Source organism: Ictalurus furcatus, chromosome 15 (genome assembly GCF_023375685.1).
Source record: "Ictalurus furcatus strain D&B chromosome 15, Billie_1.0, whole genome shotgun sequence".
NCBI classification, from domain to species: Eukaryota; Metazoa; Chordata; class Actinopteri; order Siluriformes; family Ictaluridae; genus Ictalurus; species Ictalurus furcatus.
In genome coordinates, this window is record NC_071269.1 from 17,854,765 (window position 1) to 17,881,065 (window position 26,301).

Here is a 26,301-nt window from a genome sequence, read left to right on the forward strand (position 1 = left end):
CGTGTTTGGCCTCAGGCTAAATACTTAAAATGATCCCCGCTGTGGAGATGCTCTAAAATTCCCCTCAGTTGTTTTGGATGCACAAAGCGTGAAGCTCTTCTTCTAGATTTGGCTAATGCTGACAGGTTTCGGTGGTTGGGAATAAACACGAGTGGGATAGATGGAGCTGGTTATGGTGTGCAAATAGTAGAGGTGCCAACATCTGTGGCTCAGCCGTAGCATATACGGGGCAGTGGTGGCTTAGCTGTTAAGGCTGTGCGTACCTGATCAGAAGGTCGGGGGTTCAAGCCCCGGCGCTACCTAGCTGCCACTGTTGGGCCTTTGAGCAAGGCTCTTAACCCTCTCTGCTCCAGGGGCTCTGTATCATGGCTGACCCTGCGCTCTGACACCAACTTCCTAACAAGCTGGGATATGTGAAGAAAAGAATTTCACTCTGCTGTAATGTATATGTAACCAATATAGACTCATTATCATTATAATTATATACGATTTTTGACTGTTTGCTACGGCAATATGAGAGGTGTTTATTTATTTATTTATTTGTTTATTTTATCAGCTAGATAAAAGTCACTCAGCAGGAAAACCAATTCAAGGAAGGGGAAAGGACACGGGATGTGAAAATCGCACATTTTCTTTTAATAGTTCTTACTTTCACTGCAGATTGTGCCCTGCAATGGACTGGCACCCTGTCCAGGGTGTACCCCGCCTTGTGCCCGATGCTCCCTGGGATAGGCTCCAGGTTCCCTGTGACCCTGAAAAGGATAAGCCGTATAGAAGATGGATGGATGGACTTTCACTTCATGTCAGCTTCATCTGTCTATTAACTTTGACCTGGGAATTTACAAACCTCATTTTTTTGAACCAATAGAAAACAAGAAAGTACAATTGTGAACTCTATGCTCAGAAAAACATGCGGGAGCTGCTAATTAGCAGTCACACCTGACATTTATCTTGTTGCTGTTGCTTGACAATCACACAGCAATCAGATCAACACCTACTAATGTACGGTTGATCCGAAATCGCAACAGTATCACAAGATCAGTCAGTCTACGTGCTACCAAAATAATTCTAGCTAGATCTGAGTAGGGGGTCATGACATGGGTCATGTCTGTTTGATATCAATAATACAACTGGAAAGACCATGCTTATAGTGTCCTGATGCTCAGACACAAACGTCTAAAAGTAATGCTACAAATGTCTACACATAAATCAGTTGATAAACGGTAACTATCTTTAATTACCATTGTAGTCGATTTACAGGGTGTCGATACATTGGGGAAATTAACACTTTTTTTTTAACTCAAAATGTCTCCCAAAATGTTTCATACTTAGTTTGTATTATAATTATTTTCCGTTAGCCTTTCACCAAAGAAAACCATATTGAAATCATTCTCATGGCTGGATCGGGAAGCAGTTGCATGGTTGCGATGGACTTTAACAGGAAATGTGGCAAACACATCACACACGACACTGTTGCCAGACTCATTAACAAATTCAAAAAGACTGGAAATGTTGCGCACCGACCGAGAAGTGGACGTCCACGAACATCCACTCACGAAGGCACAACCGTTATTTTCGTAGTCCCCTACATATGAAGAACTTTGTTGCGTCCTGTAATATAACATGAACATGTGCTGGACTGCAGACTGTACATGAACTTATCTTCATTTTGTAACATTCATATTAAGTCAGATTATACGCTGGTTACTTATAAATCCAAGCAGCTTCTGTGTATTGCAGTTAAATATCAGTTCAACCAGTGTGTTATATCGTTTATAGTGTTGGCATCCCATCCACTGGCATGCACTAGAGTTTTAGTGGCCAGATTCTGATTTTCTGGTTAGCAATGTTGCCACCTCTGGATTGGTGTTGCTGTGGAGGGAAAGCTCCCACCATTGGAGCTGGAAAAGTTTGACGTTTGTAGTGGCACAAATGATAGTAATGCTGTATGGTACTGAGATGAAAGGAGCATTAAGAGTAACAAATTGTGTTTTAAAAAAAAAAAAAAAAAAAAAAGATACCCATTAAGTAGTAAGGTGGCATGGTGGTGCAGTTTTCTTGGGATTCATTCACCATTACACCATCCAAATAAAGTGGTTACAGAAGATAAATAAATGAACAGTAATACAGTAAATAGTACAATTCACCCAAATCATTATTTTAATTGTAAAAAAACAAAAAAACAAACAAAATAAAAAAAACCCTGATGACAGCTACCATTTTAACATCATTTTGTAATTATAGTAATGCTAAGTTTCTGATATATATATATATATATATATATATAAAAGAAAGAAGTCAATTAATCTTCAGACTTGTTGGATTTTGTAAAAGCTCTGACCTCACATTATAAACAAACATGATCTGAAAAATGGTAGCAGCTTCCACAGTTAAGAGCCATTAGTGGAGAAGGATGTCAGGATTTAACGTGATTTGGTCTCTGCATTTCTATTAAACATTCCCTTTCTTTCACTACTAATGGCCTAAGCATTAAGAATTACATCACAGTACCACTTTTAAATCTGTATATATTAGAGTTTTGTTCTTTTATTAACCTTAAACCAGAAAAAAAAAAATTCTAGGGCATGCATGCTTTCTGTACAGACCTTGGCTCTGACTTAGCCGTTCTCTGTCTGCACGTCTGTCTCCGTCTCGTGCAAATGAGCGTTTGCTCTCTCGCCCCGTTCTGTGTGAGTGTGAATGAGGGAAGGAGGAATGTGTGGCGTGGGGAAGTGTGTGTGTGTGTGTGTGTGTGGAAATGTGTGATGTCATATAAATGTGTGAGTGTGTGTGTGTGTATGTGGTGGTCGGCGGGTGGGGGGGTATAAGTGTGTGCAAGTGTGTGTGTATGTGTGTGAGAGTGAGAGAGTGTGACTCTCTCTCTCACGCACACACATTCTCACCTGTCTATGTGAAATGGGATTTTATTCACACCCATCGTCTCCTCCTCATCGGCTTCCCCACTCCATCTGCTGGAGGATCTCCACACGGCTCCTCAGCCTCACACTTCACCTAGTATATTTAGTCCGGCTGACGTCAACCTGTTAAATGTGGTGTGGTGATGTCATATCCTGAGTTTTACGATGATATCATTTAGACTGAGCTATCTGATGCCACATTAAGTAATGTAGCCATTTATCACTGACCAGGTGAACTCAGTGTGTGTGTGTATGATTTATCCTGAAGCTGCAAATGTCTATTAGGCATGGGTGTAATTTATATAGCAGCAAATTTATATTCATGACATTTAATTTATGAAATTTTCAAACAGTAAATATCATAAGCTTTACATGTGTTTTTTTTTAGACATGTCACATTTCAGCCAATCACCTTTAATCATATGTGATTAGTGGTTAGTTAGCACGTTCGCCTCACACCTCCAGGGTTGGGGGTTCGATTCCTGGTGCTGCCTTGCGTGTGCTGAGTTTGCATGTTCTCCCCGTGCTACGGGGGTTTCCTCCGGGTACTCCGGTTTCCTCCCCCTGTCCAAAGACATGCATGGTAGGCTGATTGGCATGTCCAGAATTGTCCGTAGTGTATGAATGGGTGTGTGAATGTGTATGTGATTGTGCCCCGCGATTGATTGGCACCCTGTCCAGGGTGTATATAAGCGGTATATAAAATGGATGGATGGATGGATGGATGGATGGATATGCATGCGCATTTTTATGGAAATCTTACAAACATAAGGCCTCACACATTAAGAATGTACTTTTTCGCCACAGAAAACGTAATCAGTCACGTGCCACTGAGCCACACACCAGTCTGCCAGCAGTGCAAAAATAGCTAATGTTCTTAATATACTATTAAAATGTCTATATAAATCAATTCCACATGACCGAGAACTGCTCTTAGTCTTCATTTTCTTAGCCACTTAGATTTGAGAGGCACACAGCCACTCTGGTTAACTGCACGCTCGCTGAATGTGGTGCTTGATTTGGGTTTGACGCTCAGAAGCTTAATAATGGTCAGAGTGACCTAGCTCTGCCATTCGTTTAAATGACTGCGTAACATTTAATAATACGCCTTAATAAACCAGCCCTGGATCTACAGTAGGAAAATACTGGATGCGAGGCAAGATACACCCTGGATGGGACACCAGTCTATTACAGGGCACTGGACATTTACATGTCCACATTTACGGACAATTCAGAGTTTAGAAACCTGAGAACCTGGAAACTCCACGTTGACATTAAAGTCCCCAAGAAATCAAAATTTTAGTATGAATATGTTATCCTTAAGGTTATCTATAAGCTAGTGTTCTCCAAAATGGTGGCATAACTCGCAATTAGAAGATATATGCATTCAAAATACCACCGATACGGATCAACAATTTTGATGACATCATTCTGCACTTCAGCTTCTCATCAGATTTTCTGTCCAATGAAACGCTCTCTAGAATCTGAAGTGTCCCGTCCCCAACATTATAAAAATCCATGGTACTAACTGTCAAATACGTCTTAGCCCAGGCCATGAGGTAAGCTAAACCCTATTGGCTATTTAAAAAGGGTGAGGAGCCACTTGATAAGTCCTCCAATGACTTCCTGTATCAGTGGAAGTTATGTCAACACATGGAATAACGTAAAATAAAGTACTTCACAGGGACTTTAACCCAAGCTCAGGATCAAGCTCTGGACCCTGGACACACCACCCTCCTTCCCCCACCATGCCTCCCAAATTTGTGCAAACAGTTTGATGAAGGCCCACATATGGGCGTGATTTTCAGGTATCCAAACATTTGGCTATATAATGTATAATGACATAGTGTGTTTCTGAGGGATCATGCTCTACACAGTTTTGCAGTATTCCTGCTCAACATCTCCTGCAGCTTCTCCACATTGTTAACCATCTTGTCTACAGTTGAGCTGCTGTTTCCTGAATGTGTGAGATGGAAGTCCTGGGCATTGCTGAAGGTCAGATGAAGGGAGCATTCATCAATAAATAAAGGGCTGTTTCCTACTTGCACAGCCTCTATGCCCCATAAGCCCCCTATAGGGCTGTGTCCTAGATCTACGTACGCTTGCAGACTGCCGAATCTGCTCCAGTGATAATGCAGTTTCTGAACACTATCGGCCAGACTCGCTGTGCAGCTCATCCTCTGGCAAGCAGTGATACTTGTTAAACAAATCCTGTCTTTCTCCTCTCGTTTCTTTCTCTCTCTTTCTCTCTTGCCTTCACTGTCTTTCTCTCTATCCCCTCCCCCGTCTAATCACCTCACAAGGCCCAGGCACGGTGTTGGAGAGCGATAAGGATGATTACAGCGGGGTAGACGCATTAAAACGCCACATTTCCCACACACTCTTCTTGAATAGCACACAAGAGCAGTTTTTTTTTTTTTACAACTTTTACTCATGTATTTATGCATTGGGTTCGCCTGAATAATGCATTATTATTTTTCCCTTATTCCGCTCAGATGCGAGGCTGACAGTTCAATGATAGCGAGAGTTCGAAATAATAAGAAAGAGCAGTACGTTATAGTAAACTATAATTAGAACAGTAACGTAATTATGATATCTCTTGGAGATATTTTGTAGGTGGAAGTACAAAGATTTATTATGTATTTACTTTATACTTTCCCTGTGCACTATATGTGTCTGGGTAAATATTTAAAGTAGGATTCATTTTCTGTGCTTTACAATGGAAATGTTATGAAGCTCTCTTTAACCAAAAAAGCTCTATGAGGCGTCTGCTAGCTATGGGACATAATGGATATTGAGTGGCGCATTCATTTTCATATCTTCCCTGGCCCACGGTTATATAACAGCTCCTTGTACGCCATCTTCTCTCCTGTTTGCTTCGGAATATTAACATCGCTGCCTCTTTGTCTTTTCTCAATACTCCAGGTCTGTTGTTCCATTCATATACTGTATAACTATTTTTCAAGCATCGCCTGTGCATACTGTACATACACAGTTTTAATTCCATCAAACACTGACTGTGTGAAAATCTAACAGCTAGACACTTTTATTAACACTCCTTCAGTCTCTCTCTCTCTCTCTCTCTCTCTCTTACACACACACACCTTTGGATGAAGAAGTCATAATCACAGAGCAGCATGGCCGCTGGGCGCCTGCCCCATCTCTCTCAGGTTAATGCAAGGAGAGAAATGGTTTTCCCATCAGGCACTGGGGCGCAAGCACTCTCCGAGGCACTCGGCTGCTCTGAGAGCGGCAGGTCGAGGACAAAACAAGGACTCTGATAGAATTGTTTCTACAGTGCTGCACTTATGTGCTCACAACAGACAAGACAGAATGGTGTAAGAGCAGGAAGATATACACGATGTATGTAAATTACAATGCATATGAAGGTAGTCAATTAGTCCAGTTAACTCCAACAGATTGCGTAGCAGATATAGACTATACAGTATACAGCATTAATAGTGCTAACAAAAGTATTACAAATGTAGTTATTAATCTTTGTTTTAGTGTTACATTAAACAGTAATTCCTTCTCTGACTAAAATAGGTCCATCTAGACTGAGCGCATTAAGAAAGGAATGAAACATGATGGGACGTGCTGTTATAGGAATATAATCAATGACTTGGTGGTGTGAGGCAGTCAGAAGTGAAAGTGGTTACTGTTACCACCCCAAAGTTGATTATTTTCCAGTGGCAGCATATCCTGAAGTGTTTTATCGCACTCATACAACAGCAATTTGCCAACAATATATTTAGTTGATAATTAAAGAATGTGTCAGAGCCATGTTGTTATAGAAAATGAATCAATGCCTCCTGAATTTTCAGATTGGAGAATTCAACAGTGTAGCAGTGCATGTTATGTTACTAAACGTCGATACTTAAGTGAACACGTTGATGTAAATTGTTGATGTTGGTTAGCACGTTTGCCTCGCACCTCCCAGGTCGGGGGTTTAAATCCCACCTCTGCCCTATGTGTGTGTGTGAGTGTGTGGAGTTTGCATGTTCTCCTTAAATGGATATGGGTTTCCTCCGGGTACTCGAGTTTCCTCCCCCAGTCCAAAAACATGCGTTGTAGGCTGATTGGCATTTCCAAACTGTCCGTAATGTGTGAATGTGTGTACGATTGTGCCATGTGATGGGTTGGCACTCCGTCCAGGGTGTCCCCTGCCTCGACTCTGTATAAATCTGTCGACTCTGTATTCCATAAGCAGTATGGAAATTCTGTGGATGGATAGATATTCACTGTAGGTGTAATTTTAGCCATGGATGAAAAGATTTTAGTTAAAGCAGATGTTCATTATTTAGTTTGGTCTTTCAACAATAAATAATTATGCTTTATTAAAGCACACCTATTATCTTTTTGAAACGCGCCTAATTATAGATACAATAGATTTACATGCATCAAAGTAAAAAAAAAAACAAACACTTTAATGTGCTCATAATTTAAACTGCAGCATTACCTTTTTTTTCCCCCCAGTGTCACAAACGACTCGTTTAATGATCCATTCTAACGGATTCGTTCTAAACTCCTTCCTTTCAGAGAGCATACTCTGCTCTGATTGGTCAGCTGTCCCAGTGTGTTGTGATTGGTCTACCGCTGTCAGCGTGTTTCAAAAAGGAAACGCCCATTACCATAACGAGTTTCAGCTCCGTCTGTCAGCCGATCAAGACCAGAGGCGGGGCTTTTTGTTACAATCCTGCGTAGGTTAGTAAAATGGTAAATGGCTCACTTATATAGCGCTTTTATCCAAAGCGCTTTACACTGTGTCTCATTCACACACACACCAATGGTAGCAGAGTTGCCATGCAAGGTGCTTACTTGCCATCAGGAACAACTTGGGGTTGAGTGTCTTGCCCAAGGACACTTCGGCATGTGGAGGCATGTGGGCCGGAAATCGAACCGCCAACCCTACGATTAGTGGACAACCCGCTCTACCACCTTAGCCACAGCCGCCCACATTACAGGAAGTAAAGTCTGGAATTACTAACGACTCGTTTCAGCAGTTCAGAATCGGTTCCTGCTTTTGGGAGACAATAGCTCCGTTTGTCGTGCGCTTAGATTTTTGAAACTTTGCATTTGACTTTTTACATTCACAAACAGCTCTATAACACACTACATGAGCGGTAATATTTGAAAAACCATAATAGGTGCACTTTAATGCTGATGTTCATAGTTTGTTAGTATTAATTATTGAGACTTTCCTGGGATAACTAACTGAAATATTTCATTTCTTACCAAAATAATGGAGTGTTTTACTGGCCAAGTAACCACTGTAATATTTCTATCAACAGTCAAATCAGTCCACAGTAATGACAAATATTTATATGGATATGGATATGGACGTGCACGCAGACACACGTTTGTTTGTCTGCTGTTGTGTGTTCTGGCAGAGCGTGAGCTGTTGGAAGGCTGCAGATTTGTCTCAAAATATATTTTATTAGGAAAGCAACCGCTTCCAACGGACGATGCTTTTAGCCACGGTACACTAATTCATTTCCGTCATCGTGAATATGAATACGCCGTGCTGTTTGCTTGCTGGCAGACATCATTGCCCCATGACCTTTAGATAGTCCTAACACGTATGTGCTGCATCGGTTGATTAGCGTGCAGCACAGGGCAGTGCTTTCATGAACCTTGCTGTTAATTGTTCTTGATTATGCGCAGGTTCTCCGTGCATTTTAAACGCACTCTCACACACCCATCAAACCTGGTCAGTGACGACCGTCGGACGACTGCGGAGGAATCGAGAAACCTGTTTAAACAAAGATGAAGCGCACAGTATATTTTTAGTAGAGTGTGTTTGGGAATGTAGAATGAGAGCAGAGATGTGCTCTTACTGTTACTGTTTATTGCTCGAACATGGCGCCTTCTGCCGTAGGTTTAGGCGCAAACACAGACTATGTTTACATGGATAGAAACAATCTAATTACTGACCTTATTCTGAGTAAGACAATATTGTGATTAAGGTGTTTACATGTGTTGCTTTTAGAATATTCCGCTCATGTTCCTGTTTTACGTTATAGAACATAGAGAGATTAACGTCACACGTCATTACGTCCCCACGCCACGCCGTCCGACGTTCCCTCCAGAATTTCACGTATCAACATACAGTTCGTCTTCATTATGGAACCGTATACAGTTTTGGGTGTTTCACTTTTAATTTTAACGAACACTTCAAGTGCAGTTAATTATTTGTCATGCTATGCGTGCACATAGACGACTGCTTGAAGCCATTGGCTGCGTCCCAAACCACGTACTTGCCAACTATATAGTAGCCGAAGTGCAGTTAATTATTTATCATGCTATACGTGCACATAGACGACTGCTTGAAGCCATGGGCTGCGTCCGAAACCGCATACTTACCTACTATATAGTAGCCGAAGCACATGTATTTCGCCTACTATAAACATGTATTTCGCCTACTATATAGCAGGAAAGAATGTGGTTTTGGACACAGCCGTGCTCTTCTGTTTGGCATAAAACGGTTGAGCGCTGCCGTGTGTGTACGTGTCCTGTCGCAAAATGCAGTGAAAACTCCCACATGACGTTAATAGTGTGATTAAGGTGTTTACATGTCTGTAATACACTTCCCTAATGCGACTAATACAGGAATACTCCTCACGTCTTAATTCCATTTGTTTTTACTTCAAATATGACTTTAATCGTATTAATTTAATAAAAAATTGCTGTTTACATGGTAGTTTCTTAATCAGAGTATTGTCTTAATCAGGTTAATATTGGATTATTGTTGTCCATTTAAACGTACTGACAGTATTGCTAGAGAGTATCTGGCCTTTGAGCTTCACCAGCAACGCCATGATTTATCAGTTTCGGTGCCTGATTTTCTGCATTCACAGCTAACGTTAAAGCATATAAGAGAGAAAGACAGCTGCAGTCAAATAAGCCCTTTGAAGACATACATCAAAAGAATGAATCATCGAGCACAGCCGAGGATGACACGAGTCGCGAGTAGGAGAACAGAGTAAAAATTTGGGGATTGAGGCATGCGCGACTGTGCGAGTATGTGCAAATGAAGGTGCAGAAAGGGTCTTCCTTCTTTGTCTCGGCGTCGCCTCTATTTCTGGCTTTATGCCTCAGCGCGAGTGCAAAACAGTGCATGTGGAGACTGCGTGGGTTTGAATGGGTTTGTGTGGAAGTGTGACAAAGTTAGTAGTAGGAAAGTTCTGGAAGGAAAAGAAGAAGCTGGGTCTACCCATGCCTTCCTCCTCATTAGAGGCATCATTCATGATGCCTTTATTCATTCGATTTTACACCCTTCTCTGTCGGAGAGTACAGAGAGGGAGGAGATACAATTCTGCATGTTACAAACATTAATAAATAAATATTGCACAGATAAGTGTGGACAGTATGCAAATGGAGTGGGGGAGATGTTAAACATGGAAATGTTGCACATTAAATAGAAAGATATCGCACCGAGGTGTAACAGGTAGACGTTATATACAGAATTACGTACACAGCGCATAAAAAAGCATTATTTACATCAGTGAGAAGTCTGTTGTTAATTCACTGTCTTCCTCAGTGAAGATATACCTGGATCAAACTCAATAACACAATGCATTATGAGTATTCCATGTATCAGCATGAACTGAAAGATTAAAAGAGTGCACTGGATGGACACGAGTACAAAATGGCAGACCTTGAAAATAGTTTGCTATATGTATTAGGCATGGAACACAATGCCACAATCAGTATCTGTGTCTGTTTAGTGTTTTAAATATGTATTTGTATTGTGAGTTACCCTGAAGTGGGCGTGACCTAAACCTATTTTTGTTTGTTCCTGCCCATGATATGCAAGGTGTCCTAAAAGTTTCCATAGGGGAAATGACCACTTTTTAGCAACATGTCTTCCAAAATTTTTCATACCTGCTTTATATTATATATAAAGAATGTGTTAATATCTTATAAAAGAAGAACATATTGAAATCATTCTCATGACTGGATCGGCGAAGCTATCACAAGGTTGTGATGGACGTGCAATTACATGCATAACACCAGATGCGTTAACACGAGTTCATCGCGAGTGGGAGAGACAACTCCACGTGTGTTTACAAAGAAATGGCAATCATGTACAGGATGTTTTGTAAATAAAGTTCCAGTTTGCTAAAAAGTGTGAATTTCCACTATGTATGGTTTGTTAAAAAAAAAAAATAAAAAAATTGTTCGTTCTGTTTCCCAACGTATAAACAAACTAGTAGCCTAAATTAAAGCACATCGATCCTGACCAGGCAGTTACTAAGGATAACCAGATAATCATATGACCTGTGAACCTTTCTGGTAAGCTTTCTACAAATAATTACGAGTAGTGCACTTCCTATTTGTGTCTGCATTTCGAATACTCTGAAATACTTCTGTTCATTCTGAATAATGTATTAATGTTCAGTTACATCCATAATACTGTATGTATATAGTTAATGAGGCACGCACACACACTGTCTCACCTGGCTTCACTAAGCAAAGCCATCAGACACACACAGCACTCAGTGACAGCTCCCAGCATAAATTACACTTTAATACAGACCAAAACAAACACACTAACATCTAACACTGGCAGAGAGGCGAAAGGATGGAGGAATATTTGTGTGTATCTCTCTCTCTTTCTCTCTCGATCTCTCGCTCTCCTTCTGCCTCACTGTTTCCTTCCTCCAGTTTGTGCCTTCACATGTACTTATTAGTTTTTGCAGTGCAGGGCTGAAGGGCCTTGCCATAGCAGGAGTGAATGTGCCTGCATTGCATTATTCCTACTCCTCTTTGCTCATTATTAAAACTTTAACCTGCCACAACTTTGGAATTTCACAGTGGAGGTAATTAGCTGAGAGGAGCTGCCCGAGTTCAGAGAAACTTGAGAATAAACACAGCTCCAGCTCCGGATGCACTTCTTCCCACTCTCACATAGGCGCTTTCTCTCTCAGTCTCTCCCTCTCTTTCTCTACGGCTAGCCTGGCAAATCAGCGTCACTTAGCCTGTTACGCTTGTTCCATTTTTACAGCCAATTTGTCTACTTGTCCATTTCTAAAAAGCTGATCGGGGCATACACATATTCAACCAGTGGCATCCTTTTAGCATTCTTTATTTAAACTAATCTCGTTCTCTCCCTTCTCATGAGCTCGAATGAGGATGCGGGGCAAAGTCTGTGCAATGACTCGAAGCGAACAGAGTTTCATACATGTTTCTAGCTGCATAGTTAGGTATCTAGCCAAGATGCTCTTTACACATAATCCTAAGAGTTACATATTGGCTGTAGCAGTACTTAGATATATTTAAAACAACAGGCAATCACTACAGAACATCAAAGTGTTATCTTTAATTTAATACCAAAAGCTTTTTGTACTGCAAAACATCAAAAGATCTCACTAGCTAGTCTAGCTCTCACATGCTTAACTGTACATGTTTCCTCACGTTAGGTTTAGTACCAAATGTTGCATGCTCTGACTAATATATAATATGAAAAATTTTCTTTAACAATGACAAATACCATTGGTCACACTACGTCCCAGTAATAAATGATACAATTTGTGGCTTCCAAGCAACACATAAAAGACTAGCAGCTGAGGGAATTTACTTCGAAGTGAGAGTGAAATGACTTACACTTGACCAGAGGACCAAAACTCAGACCATCTGATCACTTTGATTTAGTGATGCCTGCTGCGTTCCTGTACAGGGTGACCATTACTATTTTAATTTATAGCCTAAATATTGTGGCATATCATACCAGATGACTCGAAATAGCTCATTTCTCTACCTGCTGGGGATTAAACGGAGACACACGAGTTGAGAAAGCATGAGTCAGAGGCGTTTTATCAATAGCAATAGCTCTAAAAAGGTGTAAAGACCAACACCTCTGATCCATGGTGTCCCCAGAGCTGAGGCTGAATGAGCTCACTGTTTGTCATCTTTCAGATAGCTCCCACTTCCTGGCAAGCAAAAAGTAGATTCTCTTTTTTTTTTCAACACCTGACAGTGCTTGATTTAGTGAGCTTGTTGGAAAAAGCCGGAAGTGTTGCGAGCTATGAGAGTTGTGTGAGAGGGAAAGAAAGGAAAAGGGAAGGAGGCATCTTTTTTCAAAGACAGATGCATTCTACAGAGAACCTGCTCGAATCGCTCTGCCAGATGAAGCCTCCACCAAACACATCCAATCATTAATATGTGCCATATACAGTATACTGTGTGTGGAATAGGAGAAAAAAGAAAGAAAAAAACGTCTTTAGAGAGATCTGAGAACAGAAAAAAAAAAATCATCTTCATCCAGACGAGTGGACTGGAGTTGATTCAGATTCACATGGAATAAAGGCAGCAAATGATGCATCATGGGATTGCGAGCTGATATACAGCTCTGATGAAAAACACGAGGCATGGACAAAGGGAGTGATAATAGGCAATATAGCAGAATGCGCCTGGGGACGGTAGGGCCAGTGGACTGTAGGAAATGAAACAGAGCCGCTCTGAAGTGCCACTCCCTACTTGCTTCCTGTCTGCTCTTTCTTCAATGCCTTGCATGAATATTTATCGCAAAATATAATAACGATAATGATCACATGGCTCTTCTGAATGTAGCGCATCAAATCCAAATACGTATTTATTTCAGTCAAATCACCTTCTAGCCTGGCTAGGAAAAAAAAAAAAAAAAACTCGTTCCCTTTTCATTTATGGAAAATTAAAGGTATTCCTGAGTGGTGAGGTGCTTAATAAGATAGAGACAAAGTCCTCTAGAGGAAAACACGACTTTCTCATTTTCAGAGCTAAAAAATCGACTGATTAGGTCCTCTCTGCTCCGGCGAAGAAATGCTGAAGCATAGCAATTGAGAATGCATTGTGGATGCAAAGTCTGCTTGAATCGGGTAAATTAGAGGGACTTGTTTCTACAGTCATCCAGCTGTGACTGAATTGGGAAAATGGAGATCTGTGCCATCTGGTATACCTCATACACGCAGAAGAGCTGGAGGAAGTGCCTCAGCGCCGCGCCTCGCTTTAACTCGCTTTTTTTAATGCCCGTGTTGATGGACGATGCTTGGCTGACCCTCCAAGCTTTATTTCCACACAAAACAGGCATTAGATGAGCAGCAGTCTGGCTCATTTCTCATAAACACAGGCATATTCTCTCAGGGGTATATTCAGAGTTGGCGACTTAAGTTGGCAGATTAAGTTTTGAAGCTATACAGATAGACAGATTTAAAGGGGGAAAGTTGTCTATATCTAGAATCAAGCATGTGTTTAAGCTGAATTTCAGGGAGGTCAGGTTAGTTTATTCAAATCGATCAAAAGCAAGGGTAGACCAATCATCTGAGCCAAACAGATTTAGCGTACAGGCAATTTATTTTTATTCAAAGACGCATGGCAAGTACGTTCAACCACTAGAGCATTGATTTACATTTAAGGTATTTGACATTATCTCATTTATACAACTGAGCAGTTGAGGGTTAAGGGCCTTGCTCAAGAGTCCAACAGTGGAAGCTTGGCTGTGCTGGGATTTCAGTTCACAACCTTCCAATCAAAGCTGTTATATAACTCTCATGCATTTACAGAATCATCTTGTAGTTAAACATGCCTAGAGAAAATAAACATGCTAGCATGCCTGACTCAAATAATATCTTGTAAGTTTGATATGAAGAATAAACACTACAGGTCAAAGCCAAATGTTGGCCAATGACGTTGATTTTTTTCGTCGAGGACACAACCATGATGCGCTACATGAGCATATACTTGAACTCTTGATACTAGCTCTTTACTAGCTAACTATCTTGTCATATGTTATTACAATAGCTACCACTTTTTAGCTTAGTCAGTTAGGTTTCCAGGCAACCAGAATCTGAGATTGGGGCGCATTAGAGCTTCCACTTGTGTAACTACCAAACAATTTGGGCAACTTGCGAACAATTTAAGATTTTACAGCGTATTCCCACTGTATTTTCAATAAATGGTAAATCATGCTGTTTGTTTTTTTTCTGTCTGTTCTCAGCTCTGAAGGACCCATGCAGCGAGGTGACGTGTAGCTACGGCAGCACCTGCATTCAATCTTCTGACGGCCTCTCCGCTAAGTGCATGTGTCCTCTGAGCTGTGATCATGTGCCCAAGGTTACAGTGTGCGGCAGTGATGGCTTGGACTACCCCAGCGAGTGTGCCCTCAACATGAAGGCCTGCTCCACCAACAAGAACATCCGCCTCCAGCACATCGGCTCCTGTGGTGAGTCTGCCAACCTTCAGCTATCTTCATCTTCACAAATGACCTCGGATCACTCTTGCCATCTGACTGTTTGGTTAAGTGCATATGGGGCATTTGTGTTGGAAATTAGGAGTTAGCTTAGTGGTTAGCAGGTTTGCCTCGCACCCCTGTCTTTGGGGGTTTGAATCTTGCTTCAGCTCTCTGTGTGTGGAGCACGCATTTTCTCCCAGTGCTTTTGGGGTTTTCTCTGGGTACTCTGATTTCCTCTCCCAGTCCAAGGACAAGCACTGTAGGCTGATTGGCATTTCCAAATTGTCCGTAGTGTGTGAATGGGTGTGTGTTGTGTGTGTGTGTGTGTGTGTGTGTGTGTGTGTGTGTGTGTGTGTGTGTGTGTGTGTGTGTGTGTGTGTGTGTGTGTGTGTGTGTGTGTGTGTGTGTGTGTGTGTGTGTGTGTGTGTGTGTGTGTGATTGTGCCCTGCAATGGTTTGGCACACTGTCAAGGGTGTCCCCCACCTTGTACCCCAAATTCCCTGTGATATGCTCCAGGTTTCGCCTGTGCCCATGTTTTGGATAAGCTGGATGGAAATTAACAAACTTTTGTTTTAAGTAAAGTTTATTTCTAATACACATCAGGTGGTATCGTGGTCCACCTCAAAGCTCCAGGGTCCCTGTTTTTCGATCCTGAGCCTGTTAATGGTCTGTGAAGAATTTTTCTTCCTATGTCCATGTGGGGATCATCTGGATTCTCCGGTTTTCTCCAACCTCCCGGCAAAATTCCCTTAGGTGGACATCGCCCCTTGATGAGAAGGAGTGTGTTCATGGTGCCCTTGGATGGACTGACATCCCATCCAATACTCCCACCTCACACCCAGTGTTCCAAGGATAGCCTCCGGATCCACTGCAGCTTTGACCAAGTGGTTATTAAAGTTGAATGAATTTGTACAAATCAGGAATTCATTTCAATTTAAGATGAAACGAAGTATCAAAAGATACACTTTATTTATTTTTCTATTTCTTGTACTAGATTGTTTGGTTGTGTGTGATGTGAGAGTTTGCATGCACACTTCAACAAATTGGAGAATAGGAGTGCTTTAAAATCTACATGGATGATTTCAAAATAAATCATTCTACCCTGACTGGCAGCTTCCTCCTACCTCACCTCAATCGCTGTCTGAATTTCCTCATTACTCCTTCTTTTATTAAAGTGTTTCATGTTGAGTTGAAGCTTTTGAGTCATGAGTGTAGAATGACTTTCTGTTCGTGAAAGAGCCCTCAGCCACTTTGGACCATCTAATGACATCTCCCAGACATCTCCCTGAGCTCTCAGCCTTGTCAGTGTACTCGCTTTTCCTTCTCCTCTCAGACATATTGGATTTATTATATTTAATGCTTCGTACCTTGCCGATGTCTATGGTTCAGCATGTCTTCATTTAAGATAATTTAGCTGAGCAGAGTGCTGTGGCAACGGGTCAAAGCAGCAGCAGTTTCTGTAGGTCAAGACCTGTTCTCTTATTGAATAGCCCATCGTCTGGTAAAAAAGAAACAGCAGACATCCCTGGGTTTGGTGGTACAGGTCTTATAGGATAAACTAGATAAAGCACATGAGTGCACATTTCTCAGTTGATTTATTCTGTCGTTAGCTATTTGTGTGTTGATCATTATTCTTGCCAATTATTTCGGTATAAATGGGCTATCAGGGATATGTTCTGTCTCTGTCTTTCAATGTTCAGATACATAAAAATAAGGTTCAGGGTTTGCCATCCACATACTTCTATTTGCTGTTAGCTAATGACTTAAAAAGGAATCAAGGGCAACAGATCCGCCAATGGATGGAACTAAAAGTGTAAAGTAAAGGCTGGGGCTGATTTCTCTCTAGCCAAGATTGTAGAATCATGCCGCCTATCAGTGACAGTCATGTCACATTATTACACTTGGTGAAACGCCCCCTAGATTTTGTGTAGGATGAATTTATTTAAGCCTACTCATTAGTCCAGAGTGGAGTTTATGTTCTCCCCATGCTTCGGGGTTTCCTCTGGGTTCTCCAGTTTCCTCACCCAGTCAAACAACATGCGTTGTAGGCTGATTGCTATTTCTAAATTGTCTATAGCGTGTGAATGTGTGTGTGATTGTGCCCTGCAATGGGTTGGCACCACGTCCAGGGTGTCCCCTGCCTTGTGCCCCGAGCTCCCTAGGATAGGGTCCAGGCTCCTCTGCCCCCCTGTGTAGGATAAGTGGTATGGAAAATGGATGGATGGAACCATTCCTTTTCTCCTATTTGATTCAGAAAGAGAAAGAATAACAGATTTGTCTGGCAAATATATCCCCAAAAAGAGCTTGCCTTAAATTTAGTGATTTAAGCAAAGGCTATATGTTTGTGCCCTTGCAAGACCTAAACACTAAAAACAAATGGATGCTATGTGATTTCTAGTCCTGCTATCTGTATCAGATTTCTGGAAGCTTTTAGTCCAGATTTGGCTGACATTGAGATGTTCTTTGTGGTGTCGGAATAAACAGAGAGCAGTCATTGCCTTAAATAATGGCCCCCGCGCAGACCAGTCCCGATGATTGCTCTGGCCTCTCAAGGGCGAGTATAATCGATGTCTTAGTGATTCCAGGGAGAATAATCCACCTCATGGCCCCTGAGTTGGACATTGTCCCTCAAACAAATAGTCCTAAATCTGCCTCCTGTCATGGACATTTCTGGCCCCAAAGCACTCACATTCACAGTCTCAAAACATACATCTCCATAATGATCACATACATAATAAGGAATAACTGCAGAGCATCACATGACATGTAAACAACCACATGATGCATATGTGTGTATATATATATATATATATATATATATATATAGATATATATATATATATATTAGAGCTCATGTGTATGTGTTTGTTGCTTTCATTATTCAAACTGTTGCTAAGCCTAAACGAAGAGATCCCTCACCTCCATGCTTCACACATCCTTATTATAACAAATATCTAATCTGTCATTTTTTACTGTGCTGGTGTCATGAGGTTTGGTTGAGGCAGCACCTCCTGTATATAATGAGGACTATAGCACTTTTATTTTTCACATGCTCTCAGGTCTGTGCATCAGTAAGTCTAATAGCTATTCACAGAAGAAGCTGTAAGATTAGGGCTCTGGACTCTTAATCAGAAGGCTGTGAGTTCGAAGGGTATTATAGATACAAATGATTACGAATAATAGTCGAGCAACAGGTCTATAATCATTAATACAGCATGCAGATACATTTTCACCTACAGACACCCTGAGGGTTTTCTTAATACAAACAGAGCCATATGTAATGACTGGGACAATTAAAAAATAACTAAGAAGCACATGCTTTAAGAACCCAGCATGGTATAGTCTCTTAGCATGCATGAACAGCTTTAAAAACCCCACTCACATCAGCTGTCTTACCTGAAGGGAGTACTTGAGCACAATTTCCACAGGGTTCAGTGGCAATGCTGTGAGTCACTCTCGGAGCAGATGTAAAACCTGTTAAGATCATCTAGAGAGTGGTGCACGGCAGTGGTGTTATTAAAACTGCCAGGCTTTTCTTTATAATGCATTATGATTTGCAGTCCTTTCTACATATGTTAGTAGCCACAGACATTATTCATTTGATTAGAAAGTATCACAGAACCGCCTTTTGGCCTTCCTGATGGCTTTGCTCAGACCATTCCATACCCAGTCTCATTGTAGCGACTTTTGTTCCTTATCGGTGAGCTGTTGCTTTATACCATTCTCAGATATCTGTGATAATCCAAGACTTCTGGTTGGGTTAGGAGCGTATCGTACGAGTGAGAATAGATTCCTATAATCAGGCTTCAGCCAGTACATGTTAATGTCCAGTCATGGCTCAGTGACTGCCAGTGTTTGGTCCTTGACAGAGGTGCAATGTAACAAAGTACCATTAAGTCTTGAGATTTATAATGAGTCTTTATTGGTTACATATACATTACAGCACAGTGAAATTCTTTTCTTCGCATACCCCAGCATGTCAGCAGGTCAGCCATGATACAGCACCTCTGGAGCAGAGAGGGTTAAGGGCCTTGCACAAGGGCCCAACAGTGGCAGCTTGGCAGCGCTTGAACCACCAACCTTCCAGTCAGTAACCCAGAGCCTTAACCACCAAGCCACCACTGCCCCCCAAGCCACCACTGCCACCACTGCCCCCCAAGCCACCACTTCCCCCAAGCCATCACTTCGCCCCAAGCCACCACTGCCCCAAGCCACCACTGTCCCCAACCTACCACTGCTTAAGTATCTGTACTTAAGTTTTTCTTTCCCCTAAATCTGGGTTTAGACGGTGTGATTTCAACTGTCTTTTAAGATTACTACTTGTCACACTGTATGAGATGATCTTAGTAAAATCTTGGCTAAATTCTATGGTATAATAGATCATCTGATACCAGGTATTATCCATGTCAGACGATGTAATGAAGATCCTCTAACGATAGAGCTGCAATTAAAGAAAATTATTATGTTCTGCGCAATCAGTGAAATTCAGGATTGTGCAGTAAACAGGAACAAAGCGGTCACATAAACAAAAACATTCTTGAAAGTGATCTTCTGACCATTAGCATGTTTTGTTTACATTTCATCATTGCTATTACTGTAGCTGTTTGTAGCTATTCTGTGAGTCTCGCGCAATCCTATGTCATCCTGTTATTAGCGGCTTTTGGTCGAGTGTCTTGGCAACGTTTTCACTCTGAGATTTTAATAAAAAATGTCTGACACTGAAAAAACTTGTTGTCGGCACTAAATCAGATATTATGCATTAAAAAATTCAGGTTAAGACCTTCCAGTAGGTTGATTCAAAACATGACCCTTTCTGTGCGCCAGACCTGCCTGATCCATCCTGATGCCGTACTTCTGGTTGGAGTTCTCATCACTTGCTGCTGCTGAGGTTTACCCCACATGGACAGCCTGAAGATCTATTCTTGAAGAAACTATTCTCGATGGTCCCACTTAAAAACCATGAAGATGGCTTTGGACCACAATTGATATGAACAGTTTTGCTGTGATAGCTTTAGGACTGCAATCGCCACAAACCGTTTTGCACTCTCCATCAGTGAACAGTTGATAAGTCCAACAAAACAGACTTCACGTGAAAACTGTAATGAATTTCCTGGCTAAACAATTGCACTTTTTGACCATGTAGTATACAGTTATAGAAGGGAATTATTTATAATTGCACAATCCGGTGTCACCCAGATGAGGATGGGTTCCCTTTTGAGTCTGGTTCTTCCTCATATCGTCTCAGGGAGTTGCTCCTCACCAGAGTCGCCTCTGGCTTGCTCATTAGGGATAAATTCATACATTTCAAATTTATATCCTACATTTATATATTTCCGTAAAGCTGCTTTGTGACAATGTCCATTAAATTGTCCATGAACTTGAACACCTCTGAGAGCCCAAACATGCATGATGCAAACTGTTGTTATACTGTAGTTGAGCCTTTTATGTTTCAGATTACTAGCTGGCTGTATGTTAACGTGGATAAACAGTGGTTATAATTATTGCTCATCCAGTACACTAGTAGGACTTGGCTATGCTTGGTTCGTTACACTGGGGTTGTGCTAATCCAAAAGCTGAAGTAGCCTGGAGCTTGGATGCAGGGACATTGGCTTGCACATGTTCTGTTTATAAGAGGTAATGGTTTTTGCAGCAGTTATGGCTTGGTGTGCATGGAGTTCACATTATGAGAAGCTCGTTGGTCAGAGTAAATGTTTTCCTCCCACATGGTCCACTCCACTATGTTCATTTACACACCTCTGACCTGACATTGGCTTTGCATGTCAATTTACACTCTTTTTCCCTGTCTGTCTTACTGTGTAGCCAAGCTCTATATGCAAGATTGTCAGCTTTAATCCACAGCTTTGGAATCTGCTTTCTTCGTTGTCTTTGATTCTTGTCTATGCTCATTGTCTCTTTTTTCGGTATCTCTTTGTTCTTGTTTGGTTTAATCTTTATTCCTCCAGTTCTCAGCCCATTTTCTCGATCTCTCTGTCTCTCTGTGTTGCTTTCCCTCTCGCTCTTTCTTTCTCCTGATGTGTATGACTTGCTCACAGCTTGGCATTGTTCTAATGTGCGACAGCCACTGTGATGTCCTTTGTCTCTTCTCTGTGTCGGAAAGTGTGGAGGCAGACGAGACTGTCATGCTTATTTCAATAAGCAACATGGCATTTCCATTGCTATTAAATGTGATGCTGCCAGGGCGCGGCTCAGCCCCACGGCCAGTGCGCCGCCATTAACTCCCTCTCACCAGTCAGTGCTCACACGTCACCTGTCAATCACTCATTCTTCTAAACAAAACAACGGTTGATAATTAGGACTTTCAGATAAGGATTTAATCGCAGTGTTTTTACACCCACATGTGGATGGCAGATTTGTGCCTATTTAATCAGCAAATCATATGGGTTAGGGTTAGGGTCATGTGTTTTCTGCCCTCATTCTCTCCTATAACCTAAGCCTTTTATGAATAGCAATATTGGTGTCCTTATTGGTGGGAGTGGTTTCTGTACATGTAGCATGTACAGTACATGGCTGCCAGGCTGCAGTTGGTTATGTGCTTGGTGAATTAAGATGTCTAACACTAGTATGGAATTCAAAACGGGATAAAAAATCAAATCACAAAAATAAAACCTAAAATATTTTCACTTTTATTCCATTCCAGACAGCGGTGGGAAACGTTTGGTCTCCGATGATTGAGTGAGATTTTGATTCAGAGATGATATTATGACATGATCTTGATGATGGATTTTTTTCCTCTTTGTTTTACTTGAAGTAAAATGCTGTACTTCAATGTGTGCAACATTGAGCAAAAGCTCAGGTATTTGACAGCAGCATAGAGGCTCAAATCTTTAGCAATGAACCTTGTAATTGACCTGGTTAAACTGCTTTGCCCGTGCTGAAGTATGTGGAAGATTTGAACAGGAACAGCAAAACACAATTTTTCGTCCAACTGTGGATGGAAATGTGTTATATGATTTCACTTCATTGTATTCCTAAAATACTTGATGTTGCTATGACAGATCTTTCACACTCATGCGTCTTCTCAGGTTTTTTTATCCCCTTTTAATTCACAAAATCCAAAACATCTTTACATTTATGGCATTTGGAAGACGCTCTTATCCAGAGCGACTTACAATTATCAAATTTTTTTATACAACTGAGCAGTCGAGGGTTAAGGGCCTTGCTCAACAACCCAGCAGTTGCAGTTTGGCGGTGCTAGGATTTGAACTCATGACCTTCCGATCAGAAGTTCAATGTCCTAACCACTGAGATACCACTTCCTGTTCCCGTTTTTAAGGTACACATATGACCCAAACTAATTGGCAAAAAATATGATGTGGGGGTTGGGGGGGGGGGTCGATGATGGTGCTTTACGTTGTGTTTGAACTGTTTTGTGGCGTTTAAAATTAGATATTATGGAGAGCAGTGTGCAGTATGAGGGTAGAATATTTTCAGTCAAGACGCACTGAAGAGTCAACATTTTTCTGAACTCTAATGGTAAATAGTCTACACTTATATAATCCTTTTTTTTTTTCTTTTTTTTTTAAACCTTAACAGTTCCAAAGTGCTTTACACTGGTTCTCATTTACCCATTCACACACACACCATGCAAGGTGCTAGTGTCTTATCACTAGGTTCAGTGTCTTGCCAAAGGACACTTTGACATGTGGAGTCATGTGGGCTGGGAATCGAACCGCCATCCTTACAATTAGTGGACAACCCGCTCTACCACCTGAGCCACAGCCTCCCAATATACTAATGCATACTACAAGGTGTCCCAAAAGTCTCCATACAGTACATAGGGGACTATGTTTGGTCGGTTGTCAGTGGATGTTCGTGGACGTTCACTTCTCGGTCGGTCCGTAAATCTTCCATTCATTTTGAATTTGTTAATATGCTTGGAAACAGTGTCATGTGTGGTTGATGTGCTTGCCATGTTTCCTGTTAAAGTCCATCGCAAGCTTACGACAGCTTCCCAACCCTGCCATGAGAACCATTTCAATATGTTCCTCTTTTGTCAAAGGTGTTCTTACAGGCTATCTGATAAAAATCTATATAATATAAACTAAGTATGAAATAGTTTGGAAGACAGTGTTCATTTCCCCTATGTACAGTATGGAGACGTCTGGGACACCCTGTATGAGATATGGTAATTTAAAAGATGTCCATGTCACCAGCTTATGGTCAGTGTTTCCTTTGTTTTTCTATGATCAGAACATGTGAACACAGCATTCAGTTCTCTGCAGTATAATGCACAGTAACCTTTAGGTAATTATGGTTACTCAGTACTCTGTGTTCTAAAAAAGAGGGGGGAAAAACACAGCGGCAGCACTTTCCATCATTCATTCACAGCATGTGCATGGTTGTTCGCAAGGGTACATATCTTAGAAATGACTATGCATGTTCAAGTTCACGTTCAAATGTCCAATAGACTATTATACGCCCAGCGGTCTTCCTCCCGCTGTCGATCATAGTGATGGTATCCAAGCACGTTCGGCTGTCCTGTGATGTTCACGAACAGCAGTTCGGTTTAATCTGGTTTAGGAGGAAGCTTTCAATTTGCCAAGTTGTTTAAAAAAATCTCTCTGTGTCTCACTCAGATCCATGCCGTATGCACCAGAACAGCCTCAACATAATATGCGTGTATGACGCACAGACCCAAAAGACTCAGACCCTGGCCCCGCCATCGGCATGTCCATCGGGCCCCGAGCCACTGTGTGCCAGCGACGGAAGCAACTACAACAGCGAGTGCCAGATGAAGCGCACGGCCCTGCAGAAGGAGCGCCAGCTGACGAAGGTTCACTCAGGGCCCTGCAAGAAGCAAGGTGAGTCGCAAAGCACTGGCTACTCTTGCATGCCGTTTTGTTTTTTGTTTTGTTTTGAGAACACGGCCCGCGGCAGCATCGCATTTATTTTCTCACCGCTGCGGCGAGGGGCAGGCTTTGGACAAATTAAGTTGGGTTAGCAGCACTGTCATGCCTGCACGATACCAATCTCCACAAATCCAATTTGCCTGTCGGGCGCTGGCAGGCGTATTGTGGCAGCGCTGGATCTTCGGCTGTGATGAAAAGATCCTGGGAGCCTCGTTGCGACACCCCGCAGCCGTGCACACCAAACGAGCGTGCCGGATTCTGTGTACAGTAGATTATTATTTGTGTGCAAAACTTAGTCCCAGGCTTGTGCGATGGAGGCGTTTGTGTCTGAGCTTCTGATGTCCAACTGGCAAGTGTAAAGGAGTACGTGCGTGCGTGGGTTTATATGAATATTTATTCGCGTGAGTATTTGTGCATCCATGTACTAAAATCTTTCGATCCCATTAACTCGGCAGAAAGCTCATCCAGGCAAGTTTAGAAGAACTCACTGAAGAGATCTCATTAGTATGCACATAGCATCACATCCTTAAAATCAGGTTGGCTAATGCAATCAAACGTAAATCAAGCACTGGCTTGTACAATAACATAATAAGTCCCTTGTATTTTTTTCTTCCTTTTTTTCCCCCCAGCCGATCAAAAGGCTGCTGTAATTATCACGCCGTACAGCATGACTGTGACTGCTTACTGCAACTCTGCATAGAAAATAGAAAGATTCAAATCAATCTGAATGAAATTAGATAATTGATTAAAATAATCAGGCGTGGTAATTAATTCCAAACCCCCGAGTGAGTCAATATCAGCTGTCTGATTGTGAGAGAGTTAGAAGCAGAGGGACTATCAGTGAGTGTTGATTAGAATGAAGCGTGTTAGCCTTACTTGGACATTTGGTAATGGTTTTGTGTGTGTGTGTGTGTGTGTGTGTGTGTGCGCCGGTGTAATCCAGAGGAGTGCCAGGAAGATTGTAAATTCAGCGCCGTGTGCTTGTTGGAGCACGGAAGGGCGCGCTGCTCCTGCGAGCCAATCCGCTGTGACGGCACTTACACTCCTGTGTGTGGTAACGACGGCCACACGTACCCTAACGATTGTGAGAGGAGGCGTGCCGAGTGCCTCACCCAAACCACCATCCACATCAAACAGCAAGGGCCCTGTGGTAAGTGGAAAAATACAGCCTCCTATTTCAAATGAAGTTTGTTTGTTTTATGAAAACTGTTGTATACAAGTGTGTGTGTGTGTGTGTGCGTGTTTTGTCTGATCGGTGAGTGTATATATTTTCTTGTTATGTCTGTCCGTCTGATTTTGTATTAAATATCACTGTGCAGTCATAAAGGTACTCATTTTACATCACTGTTCTCATCTGAGACATGAAACCCAGACTTCATGTGTACATCATGGCCGCCACGTCATGCCGCCAGTGCCAGTCGATCACCCCACTCCACCTTTTCATTCCTCTCTGTCTGTTTGCTTCAGATGTCCTTGTTGGCTGTCTTTAAAGTGTCTTCTTTCTGTTCCAGTGTCTCTCTCTCTGTCTCTGTCTCTTTCTCTGTCTGTCTGTCTGTCTGTCTGTCTTTGTGCGCGTGATATCAAGGCTGCCGCAGGACTCGCCGCTCATTGCAAGCTCAACTTTTGACCTCTCTTATGTGACCTGTAGGTCTCCGTCCCGTGGCCTAGAAAGGGCTGGTTGGGTGATGTAACTCAATGCTAGCCATCCCTCATTCTCTCAATCCCTTTATCCCTTCCTCTGAACTTGGGCAGCTTTTTTCTCTCGATCCCGTGACCCCTGTCTTGAATCCTGCATGGCAAATAAAAAAAAGCATGCAGGCCTTACATTGTGTCATCATGGCCCTTCTTTTATCCTCCCAAGCTTGGCATATGCTATTCCTACTGTGCATACGCTAACTACGCATACTGCTTTATCTTCTCCTAACACACAAACACACCCTGAGCTCTATGAGCTGTGATGACAGTTACTTTAAGAAAACCTCCATTCCTTTTTGTCTTTCTTTCCCCCCCTCTCTCCCTGATATAACCCAGTATGACTCATTAGCATTGTTTTCTTGTCTTCTCTGCATAAATAAAGCTGCATAAATTATTGCGTAAGCTGTTAGAGCACTTATGCATTTTTCTTTAGTTTATTCATTCTGATGAAGTAAGTGCTTCAGTCTTCTGATGGTTTTGCCAGCAGCCAGTTACAGTATGTCTTTTTTTTTTCCTGTCTTCCTAACAAAAAAATATATATTCATTTAAATGTTCGTACTTTGCATACGGCTCGACAAACACCTCTTGGATTTAATTAAACATCAAAAGC

At 41.8% G+C, this 26,301-nt stretch overlaps 1 protein-coding gene across 1 annotated transcript in view; it reads left to right on the forward strand.

Moving 5' to 3' along the window:
- Positions 1 to 26,301, forward strand: part of agrn (agrin) — a 271,081-nt gene that overhangs the window by 146,365 nt on the left and 98,415 nt on the right. The window contains exons 6-8 of the mRNA XM_053643680.1: positions 14,893 to 15,117; positions 23,724 to 23,948; positions 24,940 to 25,146. Of these exons, the coding sequence (XP_053499655.1) occupies positions 14,893 to 15,117; positions 23,724 to 23,948; positions 24,940 to 25,146 (657 nt within the window). The remainder of the gene's footprint in view (positions 1 to 14,892; positions 15,118 to 23,723; positions 23,949 to 24,939; positions 25,147 to 26,301) is intronic.